This window comes from Marmota monax, unplaced genomic scaffold, assembly GCF_021218885.2.
Source record: "Marmota monax isolate L192 unplaced genomic scaffold, Marmota_monax_Labrador192_F-V1.1 WCK01_AAM20220418_F8-fsc00001, whole genome shotgun sequence".
Classification (NCBI taxonomy): domain Eukaryota; kingdom Metazoa; phylum Chordata; class Mammalia; order Rodentia; family Sciuridae; genus Marmota; species Marmota monax.
The window spans coordinates 36427333-36441749 of NW_026693777.1; the positions used below are offsets into that span (position 1 = coordinate 36427333).

The window sequence follows — 14417 nt, forward strand, 5'->3', positions numbered from 1 at the left end:
CATTTTGGATTATGTAGGGAAATATAAAAAAGCAGTTTATATATGTATTTTTCTCTTTTTTTCTTCTAATTGATTTAATAAACAGCTGGACATGTTGTCACACACGTGTAATCGGACTGAGGCAGGAGGATCTCAGCCTGGGCAACTGAGTGAAAACCCTGTCTCAAAATAAGTAAATAGATAAATAAATAAATGGGTTCGGTTTATTTATTTTGTCAATAAATAAATAAATAAATAAATGTAACTTAGTGGTATAGCATTCCTCAAAACAAAAGGGCTGGAAATGTAGCTCAGAGGAAAAATACTCCTGGGTACAATCCCTAGTACCACCAAAACGAAACTATTAATTGCATGAATCAATTATAAACTGCATTACTGGGTCTGTAATATATGAAGATGTAATACATATGGCAATATTATCATAGAGGAGGAGGGAGAAATAAAATAATATTGTAGCAGAGTTGCTTTATTTTCTTAATATTAATTTAAAGTAGATATTTGAGACATTGTGGTCTCTAAAGAGAACACTAAAAGAATAAATAGGAAACTCAACCAAATAATTAAAATAGTTTACTAGAAAATATCTATTTGACTCAAAAATAAGGTGGTAAAGGGGGAACAGAAGAGCAAAAAGAACTCGAGATTAAAAAAAAAAAAAGCAAAATGTAGACATAAACCCAAGTATCTGAATAATTAGATTAAATATAAATGGATTAAACACATCAGTAAAAAAGATTATCAGAATACATTTGAAAAATAATGCAATCTATGTTGTCTACAAGAAACACACTTTAGATTCAGACTCAAGCTGAAAGTACAAGAATTGAAGATGATCTATCATGCCTGCAGTTGCTACTATCCATGTGTAAGACATCTAGAATGATTCTACAAAACCAGGCAAAAATGTTCACAGGAAAAAAAAAGACAGTTCATAATTATAAGAGTCAATTTACCAGGAGGATATACCTATTATAAACATAAATGTCTAACAACACAAAAAAGAAGTATATAGCAAAAACTTACAGAATTGAGGGAGAAGACAAAATGTAACAATAATAGTTATAAAGGTCCATACCCCCTTGTCAATCAGATAATGTAAGACAATACACCATATCAACAGGGGACAAAAACACACTATCATCTTGATAGGCAAAGAAAAAGCATTTGATGATATCTAACACCCATTCAAGGTACAGAAACTTTGAACCAACTAGCAACAGAAGGGAACTTCCTCAACCTGATAAATGACATCTATAAAACAAAACTACAGGGACAACATCATACTTCCCCCTAAGATCAGAAACAAGACAGGGGTATCTGCTCACAATATTTTTATTCCACATTGTAGTGGACATTCTTGCCATTATAATCATGTAAGAAATAAAAGGCATCTTTTCTGGAAAGGATAAGACTTTTATTCACCGATGACACAATACTGTATGTAGAAAATTCTAAAGAAACTACACACCCCCCCGCCAAACTCCAAAACAAAATAACAAAACAGTGAAGAACTCCCACCAAAACTAAAAAAAGAATTTCCATTAGGTAAAAGTGTATTAGTAATTTTAAAACTCAGTTTCTATGTAGCAGTATTTCTGTACACCAGCAATGTACAATCCAAAATCAAATTTAAAATATAATTTTACTCGTAGTATAGCACCAACAAAACTCAAATACATAGGAATAAGTTTTACAAAGTAAACTTAAGACTTATATACTGAAAACTACAATGTCTGAGAGGAATTAAAGAATAAATAAATGGAGAGACATTCCATGTTTGTGGATCATAAGACTAAACATTACTAAAACAAGTCTTCTTGAAACTATTCTGTCGATTGAATGCAATATCTATCAACATCTCAGCATGCCATTTTTATCTCTTCAGAAATTGGCAAATTCACCCTAAAAATGTACATGGGAAAGCAAAATACTCAGAAAAGCAAAAGCAGTGTTGAAAAGAACAAAATTAGAGAACTCTGCGTGACTTCAATACTTAGTATATATTTATATTAATCAAGAGTGCTGTTTTTGAATACTGAGAGGCACATAGATCAACGGTCATTTAATTTTTGGCAAAGGTGCTGAGGCAATTCAGTCAGGAAAGGTAGTCTTTTCAGAAAATTATGCAGAGAAAAATCTGATAGCCATGTGACCCCCATGTGAAAAGATTAATTTAAACCCTTACCTCACAACCTACACAAAAATTGGTTGAAAATAGTTCACTGACCTAAATGTAAGAGTTAAAATCATAAAACTTTTAAAAGAACACAAAGGAGAAGATTCTGATGACTTTGGGTTAGGGAGAATTCTTAGATATGACATCAGCGGTATAATCCATAAGCAATTATGATGTTAAACTTATCAAAATGTAGAACATTTTCAACAACACTTCAATATCACCATCAAGAAAATGAGAAGGAAAACCACACACAAGGAGAAAATATTTGCAAATCAAATCTGGTAAAGAATTTGTAACCAGAAGATACAAAGAATTCACAAATCTCAACTAGAGGGCAAAAGATCTGATTTCAAAGAAACAAAACAATCCCACTTTATCAAAGAAGAAATCTGAATGGTCAATAAGCTCATGAATTGATAGTTAATATTATTGTTCATTCTGGAAATGCAAATCAAAACCATGACACACTACTTCCTACCACTATAATGGATATAATCAAAAAGGTCACAATAGTTGGGTACGATGGCTCACGCCTATATTCCCAGAGGCTTAGGAGTATGAGCAGGAGGATCACAAGTTCAAAGCCAGCCTCAGCAAAAAAGCAAGGCACTAAGCAACTTAGTGAGACCCTGTCTCTAATACACACACACACACACACACACAAAAAAAAAATACCAGTAAATGTGGGCAAGGATGTGGAGAAAGTGGAATCTCACACATTTTCTGAGGGGGCTGTAAAATGATATATCTACTCTGGAAAGTTGTTTTAGTTTCTTAAAATGTTAAACACATTGAATGTCTATTGAGGGATAAACGAATAAACAAGACATGGTATTCATACACAATGAGTACTCTTTGACCTTAAAAAGGGATTAAATTTTGATACATTATACAACATGGACAAATACTGTCCTTGAGATACTTAGAATGGTAAAATTCAAAGAGTCAGAAAGTATAACAGAAGTTTCCATAGTCTGGTGTGGTGACACATGCCCCTATTCTTAGAGGCTCAAGAAGCTGAGGCAGGAGGATTGCAAGTTCAAAGCCAGCCTCAGCAACTTAACAAGATCCTAAGCTATTTAGCAAGACCCTGTTGAAAAAAAAAAAGGGCTGAGGATGTACGTAAGTGGGAAAGCACCCCTGGTAACAAAATAAAGAACAAACCAAAAAGTTTCCATAGGCAGTGGGAGAGGACAATTGGGAGTTATTTCCAAAAACACAAAGATGGACGATAAAAATTCTGGAGATGGATGATAAAAATTCTGGAGATGGATAGTGGTGATGGTTACACAGTGATGAATGTACTTAAAGTCAGTGAACTGTACACTTAAAAAGTGATTTTAAAATAGTAAATTTTACATTATATACATTCTGCCACAAAAAAGGATACAAAAAAGTTAAACAATTTTGCATATCACTTAGCATTCTATTCCCAGGTATTTACTCAAGAGAAATTAAAGGATATATCCAAAAACTTTTATAACATCTATAGAAACATTCCTCATAGTAACCTAAAATGGAAACAACCAACTGTGCAACAACTGATAAATAAAGTGTGGTATGAATCTATCCATCTCTCTCTGCACACTCATAGTTGTTCACACACACACACACAAAATACTCCTCAGAAATAAAGGGACAAAATGACATGGATAAACTGTAAAAAACATAATTCTAAGTGAAAAAGAAAGATCCAGAACACTTTTTAAAAATTATTTATCAATTTAATGCTTTGAGAAAAAGAAAAAAAAAAAAGCCGATTAGTGGTTTCCCGGGGATGGGGATGGTAACTAGAATAATGTGCAATGGTCTTAAGAGATGTTTTTTAGGGTGATAGAAATGTTCTAAACCTGAATAATGATGATGGTTGTAAGCTCTGTAAACATCAAATCTCACTGAATTAAATGCTTAAATGAATTTTATGATATATAAATCAACCTCAATACAGTTGTTTAAACATTTTTTCCCAGTGTCAGGTATGCAACTCCCACTGACCTAAGGAAATTTTATTAAAATATAATCCACATATGATACAGTCCACCTATGGAAACGCTACAAGGCCTAATGATTTGTAGTGTATTCACAGTAATGCTGTCCTTACCAGTTTTCCTACTTTTTCATAAGCCCTCCAAAATACCCCCCACATGCATTAGCAATCACTCTCTCCCCTCACAAAGACTCCAGCCCTGATTAACAATTGACTACTTCCTTGTCATTATAGGTCTGCCTACGCTAGATGTTCCATATAGGTGAAATTACATACTCTGTGGTCCTTTGTGAGTGTTCCTCTCAGCACAGTGTTTTCAAGGTTCATTCATACTGTAGTATGTATCAGTAGTTCAAGAATTTGGCCATAAAAAAGAAAATTTATGGCCAAAATATTTTTCACATTACATATATGGCACATTTCATTTATCCATTCATTAGCTCATGAATATTTGGGATGTTTATACTTTGGGGCTATTATGAAAAGGGATGCTATGAGCATTTTTGTACAGGTGTATGGGTGGACATACGCTTTCATTTCTCTTGTACATAGACCTAGGAGTTGAATTGATGGGTCACATGGTAACTCTCATGGTCAACCTTTTGAGGACTCTCCAGACTATTTACCAGAGTAGCTACAACATTTTACAATTCCCACCACCAGTGTATGAGGGTTCCAATTTCCCCACACTCTCTCCCATACTTCATTAACTTTTCTAGATTATAGCCATCCTAGTAGGTGTAAAGGGGTATCTCTCTGTGGTTTTGATTGTAATTTTCCTGATAGCTATTGATGCTGAGCATATTTTAATGTGCTTATTGACCAATTATGTATTTTCTTTGGACAAATGTCTCTTCAGGCCCTTTGCCCATTTTTAATTAGTTATTTTGTCTATTTTTTTTCTTTCGTTGCTTTTGCTCTTGGTATTATATTTGAGAAACCATTGCCTAATCTATGAAAATTTATGTTTATATCTTCATCTACCTATATTTAGGTAGTTTTCAATCTCACATTAAATTTCGATTCATTCTGAATTAATTTTTGAATATATATGAGGCAGTGGCCGCTGAAATTTATAAAAGATTTAAGGGAAGTGTTTGAACAAATTGGAGGTCAGATAAATAACACCACCCTATGTAGAGGGTGATGATTTTGGTGCTAGTTGGGCCACATGAATAACTCATATTTGTTTGCAGCTATCTTTTTCTGCCTGTATTAAGCCACTTATTTTTAGATCCTTTTTTGAAGGAGGTATGTAGGTTCTGGAAGTAATGAGACACAGAAAAGAGAATATATTTTCCTCAGGGTCACAAGAAACTGGTGCCAGAGCTAAGAGTAAACAAAAGATTGACTTTCAGTTCTCAGTTCCATCATTTAGTAGAAATACTTCTATTATTACTCTTTCTTCAATTTATAGTAACAGAATCTCTGAGTTATACTGGGTACACAGCCAGCCAGACAGACATATATATCTCAGCCTCCCTGAAACTAGGCCTGGCTGTGTGACTAAGATTTAGCCAAGGTAATGCTAGATAAATTCTCTACTTCTGAATCATATCCTTTAAAAGTCTATCAGTCATTCACTCGTCTTTTTTCTTTTTGCAGGGAAGATTTCAGACAAGGTGGTGTTCACTATTTTTGACTGTGTGGGTGAAGAAAATATGCAAGGACAGTGGTTCTAACTGTGGCTGAATGTTAGAATCACCTAGGGAGCTTCAATAAACTATTGGAATTTGGATCTCACCTCCAGAGATTCTGATGGAATTGGATGGAGACACAGCCTAGACATCAGAATGTTAAAAAGCTATCTGGATGAACCCAACATGAAGATGAGGTTAAGATCTCTACTCTGGGGCAGTAGTTTCAACTTTAGCATGCATCATCAACCCCTGGAGGACCATAAAAATATGATTTGCGATATCTTATTTCCAGGGTATCTGATTCAATAGGTTCTGAGGTCAAATCTGAGAATTTGCATTTTTAAACAAGCTTGCAGGGTTGTTGTTGTTGTGCTGGTCCAGGCACATACTTTTAAGAACCTGTAGGAGATACCAAAGCAGCAAAGATAGAAGGAACCTGAACCCCCAAAGCTGGGCTGCTTATTTTTCCTAAACCACCTCTACTCTATAATTATTTAAAAGAGAAGCTGGGCATGGTGGTGCACATGTATAATTCTAGCGACTTGGGAGGCCAAGGCAAGAGGATTGCAAGTTCAAATCCAATCTCAGCAACTTATATTGACCCTGACTCAATATAAAAAATGAAAAGGACTGGGGATGTTGCTTCATGGTTAAGTACTTCTAGGTTCAATATTGGTACCAAAAGAGAGAGAGAGAGAGGGAGGAAGGAATTTATTCTGCTTTACATCAGCAGCTCAGCCTATGCCCTTACTATAGTGATTTGGTCTGCAGTTTCAATTACAAATATATATATTTAAGAAGTTCTTTTTCATGCCAATTCACACATGTAATTTACAACCTCTTGGCTTCAGAGATATTTTCCTACAACAGAAGAATAGTTGGAAACTGCACTGTTTGTAGCACAATTGGTTTCTTACAGAAGTTGGTGAGAATTGAGTTCCCTTTTGGCAGCACCATTTAGGCTGGAGGCATTGCCATCCAGGCAGCCAGTTCAGACGCTTCTCTCATTTAAGCCCCAGCCGTATTTGGGTAACCCAGGATTTTCACTGCAGATCTACTTTGGTCCAAACCATAGCAACAATTTGAGTGATGTAGAGACCCTTTCTAAATAGCACAAAGGAGCAGATTGATTTCTATTCTCTCCTTCCTTCTGTACACACGAATACAAAAGGGATGTAAAGCTCTCCAGCTCTTTTCCCTTAATGTTCCTTCAAACACGTTCTCTATTCATTCCATCAATCTGAATAACGAATGGGACTGGGTGTTTGTTGGGCAAAGAGTAAAGCTGGTTAAAGGTCACCTGCCTACATGAAAAATATATTTCAATCCTAAGCTCTCTAGTAAGGCTCTTTGTTGGTGTTGAGCTATTTCCTGGAACACTCCTCGTGGGTGGGTGGGGTTGGAAGAGAAAGGGCAGGAGCGGACATACCTGACGAACTGGCTGAATAAGGCTGTCGTGTTCCGGATGATCCGAGCAGCCTGGGACTCCTCACGCTGGCATCTCTGCAGTGTTAGTCCGTCATCCATGTGGCCTTCCTGATGGAGGATGACCTATTCACAGGGCAAGGGAAGCAAGCCTCAGTTACGCATTACTCCAAGCTGGGCAGTCAACATTTTCTACAGTGTTTCCTTCTTATTTCTTCCCCCAACCAAGTCCCCTGGGTTCATTTTGAAAACGGGACATTAACAAACTTATTTCACCCACATGCCCTATTACTGACATGTGAATCATTCCTGAAACGTGGGGCTTTGATGAAAATGAAATTTTATGTGCCACCAAGGTATGAGTTACAATAAAGTCCTTGGGCCTACATGGCCAATTTTAAAGGGTGAAAACATACTTTATAGTACATTTTTCTCTTAAAGTGAACAGAGAACTTTACCCTTGAAAAAACGGGAAAATTCACTCTGTTCAGGGCTTTTTCCTCCAGAGATAAGTTGGGGAAGAACAAAGACAATTTAAAATAAACTCTCTCCTGGGGTCAGATTTGGATTTCTCTACTGAAGGGCAGTTACACTGGGTTAGTTAATTATAGAATTGAGGAAATCAGTTCAAGATGGTAGCCGGGTTCTCATGGAGACTAGAGAGGGGATTGCAAAGCATGGGCTCTGATATCAGGCAACCTTACTTCTAGTCCTGCTATGCTACTTGCCAGCTGTTTAACTTTGGGCAAGTTACTTATACTGCAAATGGACTTGTTCTAGAGGGTTGTTTGGAGATTTAGATGACTTTCATGTAAATCATTTGGCATGGTTTCTATAACATGATAGATGCTCAAGAAATGCTTGTTATAATAGATATTATATCATGGATATCTGGTTATCTAGAAGCTAAGTTTATTTATTGATCATCAAGGACATGATACCGCTTTTGAGTGGATATAGTACCCTTTTGGTGAGGGGGTCAGTAGTTCTTTCCATAAAAAATGATCCAGCATGTGCAGATGTTAAGTAGGATGGTTCTAGCCTGATTCAATTCCTGGACAGAGTCTCCTCTGGTTGAAAGTGGAGAGAGACCATTTGTGGGTCCTCGAAATCAGTCTTTGTGTCATTATGATTTAAATGTGAGGCTCCCAAAAATATATTTAGGAGTTTTGGTCTCTGTCATTTTTAGCATAAGGAACAACTTATTTTTCTTTCCATGAGAAAATCTTTTTATTATTTTGAAGGTATGTTCTACTATAATCAAGTCACATAAGAAGTGGAATACAGAGTCATACAAGTTTCTATTCATTTTTTTTAAAAAAGCTTTTCATTCCATCTACATACTGCAGCTTAAGCCTTAGCACTAGACACAACCCACTGTTAGGAAACTTTGTCAGAACTTCCCAGAAACTGGTGAACAATACCACGTTTAGATTTAACAATATAATGCCACCATATTTACTTTGGCCTCAGTCCCAGATTTCTGGTCCCAAAAGACCAAAATTCTTACGTTTTGCTTGTTCAGATAAAAAATTTTAACTGGCCAGCCAAACCTGAAAGTAATGAGAACTGGGAGAAATGGAGAGATTAGAATGTTGGTATTTTGTCCCCTATTGATCTCAGCAGCCTGGTTCACAAGTTCCTTTTCCTCATGGAGAAATCCCACACCCAGAGGTAGAGAGAAGTCCAAGGTGGGAAAGGGAAAAGGGTGTTTCCCTTAAAGTTAGCTACCATTTGTTTGCTCTTTCATTTTGTTTGTTCTCTTTAGTTTTTCTAGGCTCCTGTGTTGTCCATTTTATATAATTCTTAAGACAGATTTGGACATCCTCTGCATTTCTAGAGGGGAAACTTAACCTGTTCCATAGGAAATGAAGCAGTGCATTCCTGTCAGGAGCCAAGTAACAGGACAACATGTAGAGGCTCTCCCAAATTCTTTCTGCATGTTCTGCAGCAAGTCAAATCTATGAGCAGGGACAGGCACAATAAATCAACAACGCAACTTGGGATCTCTCCATTTGGATAGTCCTTGGAGTTTTCCCCTCCTACCCAGAATCATAAGTTCCACACAGTCCACTCTTTAAATGCTGCCATTGCCTTAGGAAGTTTGAAAAACTATAAAGGCAGTAAACAACATGTACTCCATAGAGGATTCCGATAGATGTCAGACCCCACCCCATTCTCTACCAGCCTATTTTCAGTTTGCCCTTATTCCCAGGGTTTAGTTCTCACTCCTGGGGTGTGGATCCTCTGGGATTCAGTTGAATGCCTACTCTGTTTTTCAGGGCCATTCTAACTTGGGATACCCTGAGCCCCAACTTCCATCTCCCTAGTACTGCCATATATACCATCAACATCTCTGCTTTGCTGTTCCCCTTGGCATCTATAGCCTCTGTTTGCTCTCTTGGCTTCGTACTCCATTCGTGGTAAACTTAGGATAATTTCAGGCTCATGTTTCTCTAGGGCCCCCTATTCTGAAATGTTGGCTCTGCAGTTTCAGAGCTTTGGTTTACCCTACGTCTCATCTGTCCTTCCAGGGCAAAAGAGCTAACACGAGACCCCCATTCCCTATTCTACGAATCAGCAAATATACAGAGCAGAAAAGATGAAGGCAGATTCACCTTGGTGCATTCTGTGTGATCATTAGTGCTCATGTCTTATGTATAGAAACAAATTGCTTTGTATTTTACCTAGCCTTTGTAGTTGTTTTTAGAAGGCTGAGATCATACAAGCTAGTCTGTGTAACCTGTTATTTATTCTATATTCTGTCTCTTCTTAATTTTCCCTTTTCTGGATATTTATCTGGTATGTTTTGATTTACACAAATGTGAAATATCACCTTATGGGTTATTAACAACATCCTTTTGTATTATAACCATCATTCTGAAAACTTCTGACATTACCATATTAGGATGATAGACCCAAACTATAATATACAGTGCCTTCTAGAATTTTGGAACTCCTTGATCATCCAAACTCATATTTTGAAAGGGTTTTCCATGCAAAAAGCATAACTCCTTTGGCATTCATTCTCTGGTTCCTAATAACAAAAACACTACTATAGAAATTGACTTTCTGGTAAAAGATTCTGCATGTATTTTAGCTGGTTTCCAACTGTGGCAGGTTGATGGGTCACCCAAATCTGGATACACCTCTAGACATAACATCATTCCACAACAACTCTGCCTTCTTCTGATAGGTTCCTATGGGCTTGTCATTACGCACTCTGCACTTGTTCTGTAGACTATTTAATCTCCGTATTAGGAAAATTGCACAACAACTCCATTATCCACTTAAATGAAGGAAGCAATGATGTGGATAATCCCCAAAGAGCAAAACTACTAAAAAGTCATTTAGATGAGGTTTTAGAGTAAGTTAAACATATCCTACCCCTCCTCACAGATTTTCCATGTAATGAACTTATTTTTTAGTTGAATATGGGTTTAAAGTAACCAAGACTGATGTACTACAGGAACTCTGTATAACTGGTCAAGGAATCACCCTTTAGAATAGTCAGAAGTTAAACACAATTGTGTCCACCTGATACTCAGAGTAACTTCTAGTGCCCAGTTGCTCCCAATTCAGTGCCAAATAATTGTAGACTGGCTTTCTGACCCTTCACCTTTCTTTTCAGAGGTCCCAGGCGGGATGTTTTGGCATCTTGTGCTTTGTAGGTGACCCACAGACCGCTGGCTATGTGCTGGACAAAGCAGACGGAATCCCCATACTTGATTTCTGGAACTCCCATGCCTTCCATCTCTCGCTTGTGACTGGAATCCAATTTCTCCTTGATTTCCTATTCATACAAAAAAAAAAAAAAAAAAAGAGAGAGAGAGAAAATAAGGAAAAAAAAAAAACCCCACACTAACACAGGCAGGCTTGATCAAATAGAAACTCTATAAAACTAATTACTTATGCAGAATTTTTAAGCCAAAAAGTGCTTACCAAAATAATTATGACATGCCTGTCTAAGCCAGGATCTCAGAAAGGCATGCTTCCCTTACCTGTTGTTAATTGTACATCAATGGATTTCATGTTTTGGTGACTTCAATGATTGTTTAAATTCGTGGAAAAGGAGGCTGTTGGTAGGTTCCCTCTTCTGATTTTACATAATCTTCCATTATATTTTCCACTTTCTTCATGCTGATTTAGGTACCTTAATGAATAACCCTTTCCTGGCCAATTAACATAGTTTTAGCAATTGATATCTTCCATAAATTTAATGGTTATCTTACAAAACTATCTTGCCTCAGGGACTTTATCTGTTCATATTATATATTTTTCTAAAGAAAAAAATCAACAGAGAAAGAAGACTCTTTGGGCAGGCAGGGGGTACTACTGTGCCTTAACCTAACAGTAATTTGCACATTAGTGTCCCTAGGGTTATGTCATGGTTGGGACTTAAATGTCCCCCAAAGGCCAAGTGTTGAAGGCTTGATTGCCAGTCTGTGGCTCTGTGGGGAGATGGTGGGGCCTAGTGGAAGGAACTTGGGTCACTGGGGAAGAGCCTCTTCTTTGCTCTCTTTATGCTTCCTGACAACCATGAGGCCATCAGCTTTGTCCATCATGCATTCCCTGCCCTGATATTCTGTCTCAACCTAGGCCCAAAAGCAACAGGGCCAGCTGACCATATGCTGAATCCTCTGAATCCTCTGAACCTGTGAACCAAAATAAGTCTTTCTTCCTTTAAGTCAGTTTTTCTCAGATATTCACTATCAGTGATGAAAAATTAACACAGGGCTGCCACAGTTGTGCTTTTTTGTGTGTAGTCAGTGGGTTTCATTCTTCGATTTCTGCTAGTTTACTCCAGTATGAAAAAGGGAGTTGTGGCATTTTAGGTAACCACTTGGTGGCAACCTGAAGTGCCTATCACAAGAGCATGTCATGAAGGAGCTCCCTGGTGCACAGTAACTTTCCCCTTCTTCATCAATCAGGGCCTCTGTGGCTCTATTCTGAATGACTCTATTCTATTTCCCTTTCTTTTCTACATCTTGCGTTAAATTGCTCATTTGTAAAAGCTATTAACTAGGCATCATGTTGAATTTTTTATAGAAAAAAAATGCAGCTTGCTGTTCCCTTTACAATGACATTCCACTCTCTTAATGATGGAACAATAGCAGCAAATGTATTAAGCCCTTCCCCTGCTCAGCGCACTCTTCTAAGTTCTATACACGTACAGGCATTAACTCTTCATAACAAGGACTCTGATGTGGCTACAAATATTGTCCCCGTTCTACAGATGAGAAGTTAACCTAAGTCTCTCCAGGACTAATGCTGGGATTTAGAGCAAGAGTCAAGTGTCAGAGTTTGTACTTTTCCATACTGCTCTCAACTCCTACTCACTCTTCAAAACCCTGCTCAGATGTCACCTTCTCTATGAAAACAGAAGAGTTACTCTCTTCTGCTCTATTCCCCAGAAATAGCCTCATTCCTCTACTGAGCACTTAGCACATCATAATGTCAATGTGTTTGTTTATATAACACTTTCTTTTTGTCAGGCTATGAAAGAATCAGGACAATTAATTTTGGTTTCTTAATACAGAGAACTCAATACCTATCAGTACCTTACAAACAGAGAGGATGGATATATATATGAATGTAAATGTATAGTTTTTTTTTTTCTTCTACATGTATTTACCTTGCACTTCGGTGCATCTCTTCTCCTTCAGGCCTTCAGAAAAGCAAAATTCGTTGTTTCATACACATTTACAGTACCATTTTAAGCAGCATTAATATTTTATAACAGAATTCTTTATTTTAAATATGTATGCTGAAACATTGCCTGGATTGTTAAATATGATTTCTTATTTCTCAAAATGAACACATACAGAGGTCAGAGCTCCAATTTTTATAACAAACTTATCAATGAGAAAATAGAAGTTGGTAAGTTAGGACTTCCTTTGTGCACAATTGGTCAAGAATGCATTTATTCTACCAAACAATGGATACCTGATTTTTGTCTCAGAAATACCCACAGCTCTATATACATTTAAGATGCCAACATTATTATGCCTAGCCTGGTTTTCCAATTATAGCCAATGTAGTGAAGTAAAAATAACGCACACTATGACTGTTCAAAAATAAATAATTACATTGCCAACACTCTCTGATAGTTCCTGGTTAAAACAATGCATACTCACAAACTATCAATGAATGATTACTTCACTTATCTTCTTACCTTTTTTTTAACTTACTTAAGTATGGTTTTTGTCAAAAGAAAAAAAGTACCAAGATCTTTTTTTCCAGGATAAGTAAAATAAAGGGGTCATTTTTCTCTATAGAACACAGTGTCCCTCTGTATCTTTGCTTTTACAAAACCTCATCTCCCAAAGCTCTGTAGTAGCCACTGCAGTGGTCACTTCTAACTTAAATAGCAGTAACAACAAAAACTAAACCATAAGACAAAATCAACACTAAAAAACAACTCAGCCTGTCCTACACAACAACAATGATGAATCAGCAAGGGAACATAAAAGGTCAGTGATAGAGAAGCCTGATCTGGTTGACAGCAGGTTGGTGATTTCCTTCTGACTGTAGCATAAACCAGGGTTTCTCTTAGATTTTATGTCAGTATGGCTCCAGGTGTAGTTGCACTAGTGCTAGAAATTGGACCTTCCTAAAGAATACAGCTAAACCCATCACTTCCCTTCAACAACTTCCAAGTTCTTATGGAACATGATTCTCACTTCCAAAGTTCTTACTAGGCTTTAACCCAATTGGACCATAGTGGTGATAACAATACTATTTTGCAGAGCTGGGGATCAAACCCATGGCTTCATGCATTCTTAGTAAGCACTACACCATTGAGCTACATCCCCAATCTTGAGCATTTACCCGAGTGTTCCAAATGTTTCCTTTCTTTGCACATTTATTGACATTGCTGGTTGGCCCCCAATCTCATCTGCACATCTATACATCTGTAAATTTTTCTGTGTATCTTTAAAACTTTTCCGGCTAGGGAGAACCAGCTCTTCCTGGGGCAACTCAATTCTTAGAGACAGCAAAGGGCTTAGATGCATATCTTTGATGTGCAAACTAAACAAGCCACAGCCAGACCTCTACCTGGTCCACACACCTTAGGAGACCCTATTGCTCTGCCTTCAGCATCCCAAGGTCAGGTATCAGATAGAGATAGGGACCACCTCTACAATTATTCCATCTAGCATATCCTAAACCATTGACCCGTCTT

The 14417-nt window shown here is 37.2% G+C and overlaps 1 protein-coding gene across 1 annotated transcript in view; it reads right to left on the reverse strand.

Annotated features, from left to right (window-relative positions):
- Nucleotides 1-14417, reverse strand: part of Ryr3 (ryanodine receptor 3) — a 517407-nt gene that overhangs the window by 262863 nt on the left and 240127 nt on the right. The window contains exons 11-12 of the mRNA XM_058584663.1: nucleotides 10851-11024; nucleotides 7236-7357 (exon numbers count right to left, since the gene is read on the reverse strand). Of these exons, the coding sequence (XP_058440646.1) occupies nucleotides 7236-7357; nucleotides 10851-11024 (296 nt within the window). The remainder of the gene's footprint in view (nucleotides 1-7235; nucleotides 7358-10850; nucleotides 11025-14417) is intronic.